Raw genomic sequence first — 15,790 nt, 5'->3', positions numbered from 1 at the left:
GTGGACTGAAAACAGAGTGAGAGAGAGCTAAGTCCGACCTGCAGCTCCTTCCTGCATGTCATTCCCACTCTTCAGCTGTGTCTATCAAAATAAAAGCTTGAAAAGGCCAAAAAAATCATCTAAAAAAATAAGAGAAGAGTGTGGTGTGTTCTGTGGACTGTAGGGTGTAGGATTCATGCAGAATAAAGATTACTGCCATCTTCAATCCAAGTTAAATACACACCCTTGCTCCAGATTTGCAGATTTACTCTCAGTTCACTGATGATGTTCTGGGGCCTTGTAGAGGTTGAAGGTTCTCTGAGAGGGCTGGACTGAAACCCACTGTGCTACTCTGCCTTCGAAATGACATCTATATGACATCTGTACTATACAAAGGTTTGGGCTCACCTTCATGTGTTTCTTCTTTCCTTTTAATAATGTCTATTCTAGATAAAAACACTAAATGTAGACAGATTTATTTCTATAAATAAATATACATTTTTATAGAATTTAAATTAAATTTAAAACCTGTGCTAAAATATTAAATATATAAGTGTGTCAAGAAGTTAACCCGTGCTAACATCTGTACAAATAGAAAACTATATAAAAAGTAGAAATAAAATAGTTATATAAAAATATGAAATAGAACTACAAATAGGGATAAAAACTATGTGCAATTAAATGAGGCACATCGTTAGAAATAATGATGTCAGAAAGTTGTACAGTCTCAGTCCAACAGACTCAAGAACTAAATTAAAAATGCATGTAGACGAAAGACTTAAGAACTCCTAAGTGTGTTGGTGGAGCAGCGTTGAGACAGCAGTCTGCCACTGAACACACAGAGGGTGGTGTATCATTTACATTTGAAATAGTTTTGACCCCAAAAGAAGAATTCAGTGATTCAAGCTTTTAGTGTTCAATGAGAATACTGTAAGAATACTATTGTTAGATTCCCCCTGCCAGTAACCTTCAGTCACAGTAGAGAAAAGTGTAGGTGACCATAGACTATTGTTGAACCACAACAATGGAACCAAGCTCTAAATAGTTTAGGAACCTGTTTTTCTCTCCCTCTGTACTCACACGCTGCTTAATTCCTGTTAATTCAGCTTGTGATATTCTTTAGTGTGAACTTGACACTTAAACAGTGACCTGCTTCTATTATCTCTATTCTTATTCAACTGTTGTTCAGAGCTTCGTTGTTTCTTGTCTTGTTGAACTTCTACTGAAGTATTGCTTCTTTTGAAAAATATCACCAGTTTGTTAAGAGGTCTTTTTTTTGTTCTAGTACTGCATGAGTCATGGTGTGTTTGAAACCAGAGGTGTTACTTTGATTAGGAAGAGATAATGGCCTTGGTGAAATATTCTATTATTATAATAAATATTTAAATGCATTTTAATTGAGTTTTAAACACAGGACATGATGAAAACTCATGAATACATTTGAATATTCGAATAATAGTTTCAAATCAATAGTTCAAAGTAAGAAGAGCTTCTGCATGGTGCATGTTAGTCTTGCTCTATCTGTAAAATCTCAAAGTCATGTTTCCATAATGTCAGAATCTGCAGCCTGTCAGTCTGTAAGCAGCTTTGAGGCCTGCTGTTTGACGCAAAGCTCCACAACAGAGCTGACTTTGTTGGTTTGAGGGGACAACTTTTATTTCACACCGTGTGCCATGAGCTCTTAAAATAAATATCTTGCTGACTGGGATTCCAGGAAGATGAGTTGCCGGTCTAGATTGGAGTCATGTGAGGATAGGGCCGCCCTCTGTAGTCACAGCTCCACACAGTTAGTAAGATACTGCAGAGAAATGCATAGTATGTTCACAGAGAGATGATTATGTTCAGTGGTATGCCAGGCAGCTGAGATAACAGAAGTTATGTTAGAGATGTTTCTTCTATGAGAAATGATACATCATGCATGTGTGATGTTTTCTTGGATAACATAGCCTGTTCATTCCTTTGAATGTTGCTGCACTATTAAAAGGGCTCTCACTTCCTGGATTGCGTTGTCTTTATATGGCACACTGCACATGCTCAGTGCGCTGTAAAAATAGACTCTGGGAAGTTTTTGCAAACAATAACCCTTTATGGTTCAAACATTCCCGATGACTGTTGGTCTTGCGTGGCATTGAGGTTTCCTGACAGCTGTCTCTTTTATAAGGGGTTTTTTGTGGTGTAGATGTAGAAGTAGAAGAAGCAGGTTGAGGCAAACATGACTTTACTGGAAAATGAGATGATGTGGTGTGGGACAGATAAAGCCGGTCACAGCCTTGTAGAGGCGTGGAGAGATGAGATCCAGCTCTCAGGTAGCTCCAAGGTTTCCCCAGACACCAGTAGAAAAAAGGTGCATTGCTTTACACGGTCTCTGGTCTCTGTATTTGCATGGTGCTTCCCTGTTTTTCATGTAAATATTTAACCCAACAGCACAGAGCTCTGGACAGTCTCACACACTCGCAGTGTTACTCATTCCGCAAAGTTCAGCCAGGCAGTCCACCTGAGCCGGCTGCTTGTCCAGCAAACGTCTAACACTCTTGGAACAGAAGTATTTCTCTAAGTGCAAAACTTAACCAACCCTGAACCTCTGCTGTCTCAACACTCCTGTCTGTAGAACGCAGGACGAGCATATTTTGTTGTTTCATTTGTAAATATTCATGGTCCCCAGAGGATGAAGCCTTATGCTTTTGATGAATGCTTCCTGACAAAATATCCATAAGAATATTAAAATATAGAATTCACATGCTAGAAGAAGATGGCCCCTATCTATTTTGGAGTGTCACCCAAAAAATCTCAACATTGCACATGTGTCCTAATATAGGCAGATGGAATACCATGACACACTCATACTCTCAAGGGGACCTTTTGATCCACATTCGGGGTGGTCTTTCTTATAAACTGTGAGTTCTTGACATTCTTAACATCCACACTGAGGAACAAAAATGAGAAATGTCATGTTCTGCTCATATGTAAAAATATGTTTATACACTGTAGAGCTCTCTCTGTTTCTATGACACACTCCAAACACATGCAGCTGGCAGTGTTTCTGTCTTCAGCTCGAATGAAGGGAAGCAGATATTGGCTGTGCTCCCTTATATAGATGCCTCCTACATTTCAAAACTTGATAGATTACAACCAACGGCTTGTCCACTGAGAGTGTCTGCTGAGAAATGTGGAGGTGTCTGACTGTCCCAGAATCCCTTGCATCTTGGCCACTTGTTGAATGATGCATTCATCACTTTGTAAGGTTGACAGGTAGAAACAGCTGCGTTGTGTTTACCAGGCACGTGTCGCATGTATTGTGCTTCACATTTGGTGGAACATAAGTGGAACCAGGTACTGTTATCAGTCTGGGCATGCTTTATAGATATATTTACCAGCAGCTACATTGTTCATCGGTTGTTGCACAGAGGTGAGAGAAGCTCCACTGATGCACCATGAATGATCACATCCTGGTCTCATAAACCTGTTGTGATATTTTCTGATATTTCAGCATAAATGCAGCCCTTGGATGCAGTTTACATTAGTGCTTTGCCTGGTCACAATAACTGCTGCCATGATCTATGGCTGTTCACACCAATGCTCTGAAGACTCAATCATTTTCACTCATGTGGCGTTAAGCACAATTGGTCTTTTTGAGGCTCATTTGCATAGAAGAGGGCCAATTTTGCACCAAATGTATTCATTTATTTTCATCTCAAATAAAGACAGACAGCCATTGAATTCAGTCCTCATCCACAATGTTAAAATCAGCAAAATATTCAGCTAAGATCTTTCACACAACACTAAGCTACTGTAGACTCTCTGTACTCTACAACACAACAAATTAAATAACTAATGCTGCGTCACGCTGGTTTCCAAAGTTCCAAAGTATTTTGAAGCTCAAAATATGAGGCTCTGGCCCGCTCTGGCCGGCTCATCTCTTACGCCTCCCAGCTAATCTGAAAATGTGCAAAGATGTTGATCATCAGGCTGAATGATGCCTGGGTTACTCTGCATAACTTTAAGCCTTAATATAATGTGAACAGGTGAGTTGTATATAAATTCACCCTCAGTACAGTTGTCATGAACGGGGAAATTAGCTACAGAGACCAAAACTGTTTTTTGTACCAGGCTGTAAACATGTTGGACATTTGAACATGGGGACTTATGGAGACTGACTTGTTCTGTGGCCAGCCTCAAGTGGACATTCAAGGAACTGCAGTTTTTTGCACTTCCGCACTTTACTTCATAAAGTAATGTTCTGTTTGGTTGTAGCCGTTTTGTGGCTGCTGTGCAGTCAATGAAAATACTGAAGTAATACATCTGAGAATATTGAATCACATCACAAATGTTGTGTTGTGTTGAAATAGATCACCATTTCCCAGAATTTGGACTGCTGAGATCAGCCCAGCAAGTTTGTACTCCCAAGGACATGAACATGTAGTGTAATGAGAAAGGCTTCCTGTTTTTTAGGAAGTGGACATTCAGGACAACAGACCTTTAGGAAGCTCATTCAATAAAATACTATGAAGTATTATTAAATGAGAACACGAGTGGACTCCTGAGAGGCCGCGTGCACCTCTGTTAGGTTCGCAGCTCGTCCTGTTCTTTTCAGCAGAAAGTCTATTTCTGGAAACGAGACAGGAAGATGTTTTCCTGCCTCCATGTGCAGATTGAAATATCTCAATACAGACAAAGAGCCTTAAGCTGTGTTGACATGTAAATACACACTCAGGTGGGTAATGTTTTATTACTGAGTACTCTCATCTCATCTCTCCTTCACTTGCCCCCGTTATGGTAGGGGATTATCATTGTAGAAGGCAGCTGTTACATAACAACAGCAGCACACACACACAGTTATAATAGTTGTTGTTTAGAGGCGAAGAGAGGAGGATAGAGACGGACGGATCAGAGAAAAGCAAGTTTTAAATTGTAGAGAAAGTAAGTCTCTGCTAAGCATTCGTTAATTTGATCATAAACAAGGACACATAAACTAATTATGACATGATTTATAACATATTTTTGAGTTCATCCGATAATGATAGTATATCAGCCTCATAGTCATTTTGATACACATCACTGAAAATGAGTTTAAAAACTGTGAGGTATAGTGAGTGAGCCACTAAGAGATGAACTGAAGCCCATCAGAAGGCATGACATGATCTGGTGACATTTATTTGATCCCTGATCAGCATCTGTGTGGGTGAGAGAGCAGTATACATGAGAGACAAACATGGGTGTAACAGAGTGAGTAATATTATGTTGACATTTAACAAATATTTGATCTCTGCTTTAGAGATCCGGCCAACATTTGGCTCATTTTTATGATAATAAATTAAAGTACAGCAATACCAAACATGGTTACAAACATGATTTGTAACTGTGGGCTCTCAACATCTCACTGATTAAGTGTGTTTAGGTTTTAAAGTCACAGTTTTCACACAGCGCTCTCAGTGAGGAGAGGTGGGGAAGGCATAGAAAATTAAAATGTGGAATGTGGTCTCGGTTTCAGAGGTGAGCTAACCTAAATGTCATTCGTTAGAATGTTAGTTACATTTGAGAAAAACATTTGCAGGATAGTTGGCTAGCACCAGCTGAAGTTAGTAGCCATCTCAGTCACGTTGTTGAACCTCTGACTTGCTAAGCATAGCGTCCTGTTTAACTAAACCGAGCTGTGTGAAGGTGGAGGCACTGCTGAGCTCTCAGTTCTTCAGAAGTGCTCGTCTGTTCAGTGTCAGTGGTGGGATTAAGTGAACAGCAGTGTGTGATGGGACTTCCTGTTAGACTATAGTTTCAGTAGCTGACTTCTGATCTGCGCGCACTTTTATCCTCTGTTACGTTCTTTTCTGCTCACCACATGTCGTGTCGCTATCACGGCCTCTCAGCCATCGTCTCATCTGTTGTACCGAGTTAGGTCGGTTTGTGGCGGTGTGGTCTGCAGCAGTGTGTTGCGTGGGCCTGACTCTCTCATTGTCTTTTTTGTAAGTCAGTTGGTTCACTGTTTCTTCTGTTCCTTTGACACTTATTGTAAGCATCCATATATATACAACCTTCAACAAGTTGACATTTATTTATTCTACACATTAAAAGAACTGAATAAGTTTAAGAAGAATGAGTTTAAAAATGAATAATTCAAATGTCCTCTTGAAAACTGAATCGTCAAAAACATCTAAACAGACGGTTCCATTTTCCAGTGTTGGGTTTACTGTAAACTATGCATTGCTTTGTTGACTGATAATAAAAAACAGTTATTACTGTAAAATGAGTGAATGATTTCACATATTGACGTTTCCTTCCCCTCAATATTTTATATGCAAAAACATCCATATTCTAACAGGATGAGTCATCCTGACAAATATATCCGTACTGAAACTAAAACAATGATCCTGAAGTAAATCCTGCCTTCAGCTGTTTTTGTAGAGATTAATATTAAAACAAGGTGGATTTGCTCACAGTCCATTAGTTATCCAACAAGATACATCTGCCTGTTCACACCAAAAAAAGGCACAGTGTAATTCATTCTCGCAGGTTGTGCAACATTTTTAATAACGTCAATCTTATTGGGAATCCATGCAGATCAATAGATGGAGGCCGGTCGTGACTCAACACTGCTCAATGGATAAATCTGGTCTAATGTGAAGCTATTGAGTTCAGATTTATTTTCATGATGTCGGAAAGAGTGCTTTCTCAATTTACCTTCAGCTCACAATCTGCTGATCACAGCATAAACTGATACTTTCAGACTCAGCAAGATTTGATTCACTAAATACTTCAGGGCTCAGAGCCATATATTGATACTTTTCTATACTATAAGAACAAAACTGAAAAAAATCCCATCAAGTCCAGTCAGAGGAAATGAAGAGAAATCAGAGTGTGACTTTGGCTGAATCCAGTAAACGTATGAGTCTTTTTGACCCAAAAGTAGAAACTAAGAGACCCAAAAGTAAAAGCAGAAGTAAAAGCAGCTGAAATAGCAGCTGTACTTTTAGTGTGTAAACACACTGAAATCATTTCACTTTTATTTTTCTTGCTTCTCCATCTCTCTCTTGATTTCACTCATTCTTTTTTCACATCCCTTAGCAGCATGTGGGTGGTTCATGGTCACATTCTATCCAGTTCAGTTTCAATTCAGTGCTATTTATATAGTGCCATATCATAACAAAAGTTATCTCATGATACTTTTCATACAGAGCAGGTCTAGACCTTACTCTTTATAGTATTATATTACAGAGACCCAACAGTTCTACCATTAGCAAGCACTTGACGACGGTGGTGAGGAAAAACTTCCTTCCAGGCAGAAACCTCAAGCAGACCTAAGCTCGGTAGACAGTCATCCTCCATGACCGGTTGAGTTAAAGATAGAGAGGAGCAGATAGAGAGACAACTCCCAACATTCAGAATTAATTTAATTAATTAATTGGGTAGTTGGTTTGTGTTTGATTAGTCAGTGACCTTAAAAACTTGCAGCTAGGACACGGACAGCCTCAGATTTGAGCTGAGCGTCTTGATGTGGACACCTTTTCCAGTCATTTTGTTGAGCTCTCAGGTAAATTCAGTTGTACTGATTCTAAATGTTCATTAAAGGTGTTTCAGTTTTCCACTGTATTCACCAGCTTGTGTCTAACTGTGTTTGGTTTATCAGAGCTTTTCCATTGAAAAGAAGTTGATAAAATGTTGAACCTAAACTAAAACACCAAACGTCCATAAAACCAAAACTATGAGCTCAAAGAGGGCACACCTACGGAGATGATGATAACTCTTTGTAGGTTGGTATGAAGTCATCAAGTCATCACATTCCATTCGATTAACCTCAGGTACTTCATCGACAAATGGTTTGAACTGAAAGCTAGCCAATGAACCTTTGAGTAAAAATAAGGCGAAGACAGATGTGTAATCTTGCTTTTGCTGGCCACTGGGTAAACTTAAGCATCAAATGTATGTATTCAAATGTATTCACACAGGACAAAAGACACTTGTGCAACCATAACACTATGTGTCACCAAACACTGTAAAACAGTAGTAGATGGACTACTGGTTCACTGACCAGTTTTTTGAGTTGACTTGAGTGACTTTGAACAAAGCAGCACTGCATCAGGGATCCATTGACAGAGTTAAAGTGTTAGTTTGAAGTTAAAGCTGAAGCAGGTTGGAAACATCTGACCTTTTTGAATTTGTTTGAATGAAACTTTTGGTTTTGTTTTGAGGATGGTCCTTGGAAGGAACTATTTATTGTATTCTCTCTGTTGATGTCATCATCTAGGAAGCAACATGTGATGAACTGAAAAGCCTATTTTCCCCTTGCAGAAGATGGACTATCATCTTATACTAGCTCTTGGTGGACCATGGATAACATCTGACCATTGACCTTTAGCTTGGTGTCAGAGAAGACAGGAAAAGACAGGACACTGCTATGTTCTTTACTTCAGCATATTTTATCACATCATTTTAGTACCTTCCATTTTGCACTGCACTCCAAGATATGATGAATTTTTTCTTCCAGCGTCATTTCCGCCGTCGCCAAAAAAGACAGAAACATCCTGCTGTAGCACGCCAGCCTGGTCCTACTGTTCAGACTAGTAAGGCTAGGAGGCGCTCTAGTGTTGGCCTCCCCTCTGTAGCATTAGTACAGTCCAGACGCTCCTCTGTTGGTTTACCTCCAGTTTGTACTGATCAGCGCAGACGCCCCAGTGTCGGCTTACTGGTGGCCAGTGGACAGAGGCGACAGTCCATTATAGACGCAGAATCTAAAAGAGGAGCTGAAAGAGCAGATGTAAACATCAATAGAGGAAGAAGAGGGAAGAATGCTTGTGGTGGTGCCTCTGGTAACGCCGCTTACATACATCGTGGGCTGGCAGTGCGATATCGACGACCTTCTAAAGTCAAATCCATTGAACCTCATTTGCTTGGATCTTCTATGTTACTTGCAAGTCTAGTCCAGATGGGCAGAGGAGTGAAGGAGAAAGAAGAGGAGGAACTAGATGTCTCTGTGTCGCCCTGCTCTGGGTCAGATGGAGAGGAAGAGAGTGATGAAGAAGTTGAGAACACAACTGGAGGGATAGAGGATCAGATGCACTTAACCCAGGCAGTACTTGTGGAAAACCTTCTACCCCGCCCCTTGCTCCGCCCCCCTCGCTGTCTAAGACGAAATTCCTCCCACATCCTTCCGGCAGACTCTGTTTTTCTGAAAAATGAAACAGGTTATGGAGTTTATGGTCGATATAATCGTCGGAAGTCAGGTCAAATGAACTGGACTTCAAATAAACCGATCCAGACTTCAACAACCAGCCCCAGTCTGGGTCAGCTGGTCTCAGCAGGTCTGAGGTCTGAGCCCGGGAACGCTGAAACAGATGTGGCCTCTGCATCTGCACTGCATAAAAGCTGTTCTTCACCAGTGGGGGGACCAGAGGGAACCATATACTATGATCCTTATCTGGATACATGGGAGAACTTCCTATCGTATGTAACAAACACACACACATGCAGGATGTCAGAGTGTGCTTGCTCTTCATTCTATGCTTACACACTCAAAAATTCTAAAAGCTGTCAATTTCCTTTTCATAATTTGACAAGAGTGTTCCTCGATATAAGCTTCTTTAGTAATTCTAGATGTTCTGACCTTTGCTGTTGATTGAATAGTGTTTGTCTGGGTCTTCAGTCAGGCCCCCTGAGGAGGATTTTGTAACACAAGTATCAGATTTCTGAAACATCTTGAGCTATTCATAATCCATAGGTTTCATATTATAACATATTTGAGTTATGTTAGTCATGTTTGTGGTGTCACCATCAGGCAAAAATGCCAGAGTAGTACACAAGATATCTCAGTAGAGAGGCAGATATGTAGTTCTGAGGCTTCCTTGGTGCATTCAAACACACAGGGCAGATAGAAAACTATTACATGCTCAGACGCTGAACTTAAACTAAAACCACAGAATGCAACATGACATTCTACATATGTCCTATATATGTTCTATATAGTGTATGGAAGAAGACCTTATTGTAGCACTGTAGCTTCTGCTTTGTGATTTAATTTATTGTTATTTGTTTTAACTGAAATGTAACATTTCCAAACACATTTTACATAACAGCTAAGAAAAAGTTTCTTCTGCTTTGGTTGTTCTCACAGTGCAAAGCATTTTCTTCTCTGTTCTCTTCCTCCTCACCTTTTTGCTGCTTCACATTTAGACACGTTGGAGTTTATCAGGTGTTCACATTTTGTGTGAAATTATGAAACACAAAGAAACAAAAAAAAAAGCTCCCCTTCCTATGTGATGGCTCTTTTCAATGTGCGTTTGTGGATTGTTGTTTGTTTGTGTGTGTGCCTCTGGCCCAGTGTGAGCTGGGATGGATAAACAGTGTCAGGTCTGACATGTCATGTATAGTGGTGATGATGGAGAGGTGACCTGTGCAGGTCCAGCTGAGCTTGTTTTGTTTGCCTCTGCACAGTGTTTTACAGCTGTAATACTTAAAATGTCACATATTTCATAGATTTTACAGATCTGACATATTGGTCAATGCTGATACAGCACAGTTATAACATTATTAACAGTTATAGTTAATATTTTTGTTTACTTTTCATGTTATTATTTTCTTGTTTTTTCCATCTGTGGTTAGCAGGGAATGTGAGATATCATATATATGAAAACATTGTTCTGAGCATGTCACGTATTAAGGATAGCATGTTTCATATTTCATAGTGTGTAATGATTTTTATTGTGAGGTAAAGATGTGGCACATTCACAGGTTTCCTTCTCTTTGTGCTTCCAGGAAAGCGATCGCTAAGTCCGGCCTGCACCATTTGCCCTGTCAGCCCAGTACATCATCTCTGAACAGGACCGACCCAGAAGCAAGTATCCGCAGCACTGTGGACTGGACTGTGAGTCTGAGTATCAGTATAACTCAACAAGGGTCTGAGAAACACACAAACACACACACACACACACACACATGCACTAACAGTGTAGGTCACACTACCTCTTGTGTGTTATTGCTTTCATGCCACAAATCTCTCTCTCCCTGATATTTAGCTGTTGGGACTCATGAAACACTGAGGGAGATCATCTAGGAATGAAATGATGTAAAGGATCCTTACAGATGAACACATGAGTTGACTCCAAACCTTTTATTTTTCTGTAACAATGAATCTCTGTGTGTGGCTCTTTGTCTATTTGTCTGTGTGTGTGTGTGTGTGTGTCTCTGTGTGTGTGTGTGTGTAGGAGTCAGCTCTGTATGGAGATCATATCTGGTTTGAGACGAATGTGTCTGGAGACTACTGTTATGTGGGAGAACAACACTGTATCGCCAGAGCACTGGTTAGTATCTCACTCTTCTTTCTACCACGTCCATTGATTCATGCGGCTGTTTAGATTTATCAAAGTGTAATAATGTGCCATTTGTTATTAGAATGAATGAGATGACTATACATTTGCATATTGTTTGTGGTGGTCACAGAATTGAAAGATTGAGCAGCAACATCTCTTAGCAGAAAGTCTCTGTTAGTTTGCATAATCTACATCCTGTTAGCTTTAACTTTTAACAAATGAACAGTCCCCTTCACTGGAAAGCAGAGGTGATTTAGATCTAACCCTACTAGTGTCTGGAAAAGGTGTGAAGAACTGTCACGCCGACCAGAACAGCACAAGAGTAGACGCTGAGCATCAGGTCAGTTAAAGCAAAGGGCTTCTTTCAGACTGGATCCCAGGTTCAGGCTGTGAAAAATGACATTGCAACAGTTCTTCCTGCAAAAAGCAAGCAGAAACAGCAGTAACTGAGCTGTCCAGATCAGGTGTCTGAGTCTGAGTTACACCTCCAAGGTCCAGGTCCAGATCGGAAACATTGCAAAGGATCTGAGCACTGTAGATTATTCTTGACTTTGGAAAAACAATACAAGTTCACTCGGCAGGTTTTTGGAGCTTTTATCAGCATCTCAGACTCAGCTGACATCACGTGAATATTGTTTATGACGGGACAGATGGTCCCCTGTCCCTGGTGTCACATGTCAATGTCCTCCTTGATCTTTTTCCAGTCGTCCACTGACTCCCGGTCCATAACCTTTGACCTCTTCCCAGGGGATGCTGTAATGGCACTTACCAAATCTTTCTCAAACAGAATGAAACATTAAAGCAGCTGAATTGACTTTGCACAGCTTCCTGAAGCCTGAAATTCACTCTTTGCTGCTTATGGCTTTGTATATATATATCATATAAAATAAAAAGTACAGGTTTGTATTAAGTTAAATCTCAGTATCAACACAAATGTTTATGGTTTTTCATCTGGCTTAAAGAGACTTAACTCTAAAATGAAAAGCAGGAGACTATTAGTAACCACCAAAATATAAAGAGTGCAAAAGTCCTGAAAAAAACGATTGTTGTTGGGAGAAATACACTGTAATCTCAAATATGAGTAAAAGTATAACATATGAAAAAGATTTAGAGAAGTCATTCATGTATACATTTATATGTGGTTATAACAAAAGTACAAAGATCTGCCACATATTTAGCAATAAAGGAATCAGTGGGATTGATTGGAATGAAACTTACCCCCTGTCACTCTCTGTCACCCCGGCAACAGCAATAAATTGACTTTTAATTAAAGATACCTTAGTGCTGTGACAGGTCTAATCTGTCTAATCTCCTCTTTTATACAGTACACAGTGATGCTATGGCCATTCACCTCCAGCGCAATACAGTCAGTGTCATCACGCACGGACATGTCATGTATATTTTTACTCATGTCAGTTCATATGAAGGTCAAACATATTGTCACCAGTACACACACACACACACACACACACACACACACACACACACAGTTGTCATTTCCTTTCTTCATTTCTGATTTCGGCTACCAGGCGTTTTACTTTTTGCAGTACAGGACTGCCCCTCAGTGGACAGCAGTGGTATTGCAGTCTCATTTTGTTCATTCAAAAATCAATCCGAACCGATCCTAAAACAAATGAGTGAACTGCTGTCGGTTAAAAGTCAAGTTGTTAAGGTCACACAGTTATCCCTGTGATTTAGATCTGTGGTAGTTTTTTCATGTTCTCCCTTTTTCTTTCCCTTTCTAGCAAAAGTCTGTAAGTCGAAGGAAGTGTGCTGCCTGTAAGATAGTCGCCCACACCATCTGCATAGAACAACTGGAGAAGGTAATTTCTCATGTTTCCAAGTGGACTGACCCAGGGAACCCGGATGAGGGCCCCTTCTAAATCTGCTTACTATACACATGAAGACGCGGGTGTAAAAGTTGAGTCGTCGCAGACAGATAGAGCTGGGGAGGAGAAGATTAAAGGAGGATGGTTAAGCCATCTTTCATGAGGGACATCATGATGGAAATCTACAAATGTTGGACAGATGCTTACTTTATTTATTTCAGTTAACTGTTCATTCATTCATTTTCATTTGTGAAGCAGTAGCACACATTTAAAAGAAGGGGTCGGTTGCCTTTAACTGTCCCTCCTGTCTAACCTGCAGTTTCCCAGCTCTAGAGCCATTCTGCTGGATGCCACCCTGCCTCTCAATGAGCCCGACTTTAGAGTGAGATACACGAAGCTCCTTCTCTCTCCTCTCATCCTTGTCTGTTAACAATCTGACAGAACCAGACCAGAGGTGGTGTCTGGACCTCACTTCAAGCAATTCATAAAGAAACCAGTGTGCAACATGATATCAGTGTTTCCCCTCAGATGATGATTTATTTGGAGCCAAAATATAAGAAAGAATTATTTAAGGTGGGGGGGTGTGCCCAAATAAAATCACTGTGTGGGAAACACAGATAAAATGTGTATTCTGTTGGTGGATAATCCACTTTTAAAATGAGTGAATCAAAGTCCAGGTCAAACAAACACCCTCTGAAAATGTCATTGGGCCTCATTCACTAACATGTGTGTAGAAATGTTCTTCAACATAACACAAACTGTGTGTGTATGTTACATACATAAATCGAGCGGCGGGTGTAAGAGAATCAAACAATGAAATGTTTGATCCAAAACAGAATAACTAAATTAAATAACTAAATTTTAACCATATAGTTATAAAACGCAACATAAAAAACAGGCTGAAGAGATGAACTTGTAGGAGCAAAAAATATGGCTGTATATTTGAATTCTGACAATAATGATGAAGATGTAAAGTTGGAACTTATTTAAAGTAATACATTTGAAAAACAGGAACAGTTTTAAATATACATTTTAATTACTGTGGTTTCTCTGTGCTTAGCTAAATGTTTTGTGTTTACATTTTCTAAGACAGGTTTCTACACAGGTCTCAGGCAGTTCTAAATTTAGGCAATAAAATATCTATGAATGTCTGATTGTGCGTGTGTGTACACACTGTTTGTGAATGAGGCCCACTTTCTTCCACTTGAATCATACCAAACCTTCGGCCTTTCCGTCTCCTTTTCCTATTGATCACGATAAAGCTGACAGGTTTAAAGGGTTGGCTCTGTTGATTTCAACTTTCTGAACACACAGTGGATGTGGAGGTGGAGGTGGAGGTGGAGGCGACAGCAAAGCTGGATCAGGATCTGGTCATGGAGACAAAGTCAGGATGGAGAAAACGCACCCACTGCTGACTAAGAAGTCTTAACACGAGGTCCACTTACTAGCTGCTTTCAGCCACATGCTACTCGCTTATCAATGATAGACTTTACAGTTGACATGGAGACAGCTAAGTATGGCACATCAGTCACATAACAGCAGATGGTTCTAGATGAAGGATTGTAACTCCTGGCTGTGTCTGAAATCTGTCCCTCACTCATTCACTACTCTAATCATCATCAGTGTATTTGTATTGTAGGATTATCAACAAAAGGTAGTGTACATGCCGAGTGCAGCGACCTAAACACTCTTTTACATGACTAATGCTCCATACAAAGCAAACTACATCTGCTGATGAGCCATGATTTCTAGACACAAATAGAACCAGAACAATTCAGCCAGGTACAGCCTGGTCTGCTGTCTTCCAGCACAGTGTCTGCTGGTGTCCCTGCTCTGGTTCGAGTGGCCTTGACCTTTTTCTTTTCTGTGCACACTTCATTATGGGGATCCACTTTCACTGCTACACACACACCTACTCACACATGTCTAAAACTCTTTGGCCAAACTGCATCTTTCTCCCAAAATATGTTCTACCTTCCACCCTGGTCACTGGAAATTATTACAGATCTGTCCATGTTCTGGAGTTCCATGTTTTCACCTTAGAACTGAACTGTATCGTTTGTGCAGGAAGTAACAAATAGAAGCCCAGTTATCATCTCTGCATTTCCACCTCTGCTCATCCTCTGCTCTTCTCCAGATTAATTTCAGGTGCAAGCCATCTTTTCGGGAATCAGGCTCGAGGAACATTCGAGAGGTGAGTTCTGAAAATGTCTTTCTACAGACTATGGTGCTTCACATTCACATATATTTCTATGCTGTTCATATTTAAAAATGCTCATGCTTTCAATGTTATAAAAAGTCATTAAGCCATTTCATTTAGTTTTGAAAGTTTCATGTTACTTGTGTGTGTTAAGCCCACCATGGTGCGTCATCACTGGGTGCATCGGAGACGGCAAGAAGGCAAATGCAAACAATGTGGGAAGGTGGGTACAACAGTTTCTAAGAATCACTTTGCCAAAAAGTAAAAATGTTCTTTTTCTCTTGTATAACACTTACATAACAATGTGTTTAATTGATGAATTAACAATAAAACTGATTGTTTTTGTTTTTCTGTTCAGGGCTTTCAGCAGAAGTTTGCTTTTCACAGTAAAGAGATCGTGGCCATCAGCTGCTCCTGGTGCAAACAGGCAGTGAGTTTGTTTGGAAAGTCACACAGTGAGACGAATTGATCGTTGACTGGACTTAAGC

General features: G+C 40.1%; 1 protein-coding gene across 7 annotated transcripts in view; it reads left to right on the top strand.

Annotated features, from left to right (window-relative positions):
- Positions 1 to 15,790, top strand: part of LOC104937050 (diacylglycerol kinase zeta) — a 99,281-nt gene that overhangs the window by 19,831 nt on the left and 63,660 nt on the right. For 3 of the 7 annotated variants that reach the window (XM_019260335.2, XM_019260334.2, XM_019260336.2), the window contains 7 exons: positions 10,720 to 10,828; positions 11,169 to 11,264; positions 13,019 to 13,096; positions 13,422 to 13,484; positions 15,240 to 15,296; positions 15,457 to 15,525; positions 15,661 to 15,732. In XM_019260335.2, coding sequence (XP_019115880.1) covers positions 10,720 to 10,828; positions 11,169 to 11,264; positions 13,019 to 13,096; positions 13,422 to 13,484; positions 15,240 to 15,296; positions 15,457 to 15,525; positions 15,661 to 15,732 — 544 coding nt within the window. Of the gene's footprint in view, positions 1 to 8,215; positions 9,412 to 10,719; positions 10,829 to 11,168; positions 11,265 to 13,018; positions 13,097 to 13,421; positions 13,485 to 15,239; positions 15,297 to 15,456; positions 15,526 to 15,660; positions 15,733 to 15,790 lie in introns of all 7 variants that reach the window. The other 4 variants (XM_010753189.3, XM_019260331.2, XM_019260332.2 and 1 more) reach the window with 3 other exon arrangements.

This window comes from Larimichthys crocea, chromosome XIII, assembly GCF_000972845.2.
Source record: "Larimichthys crocea isolate SSNF chromosome XIII, L_crocea_2.0, whole genome shotgun sequence".
Lineage (NCBI taxonomy): Eukaryota > Metazoa > Chordata > Actinopteri > Sciaenidae > Larimichthys > Larimichthys crocea.
Note: the sequence above shows the minus strand (reverse complement) of the source record. Positions and strands in the feature narration are given on the sequence as shown.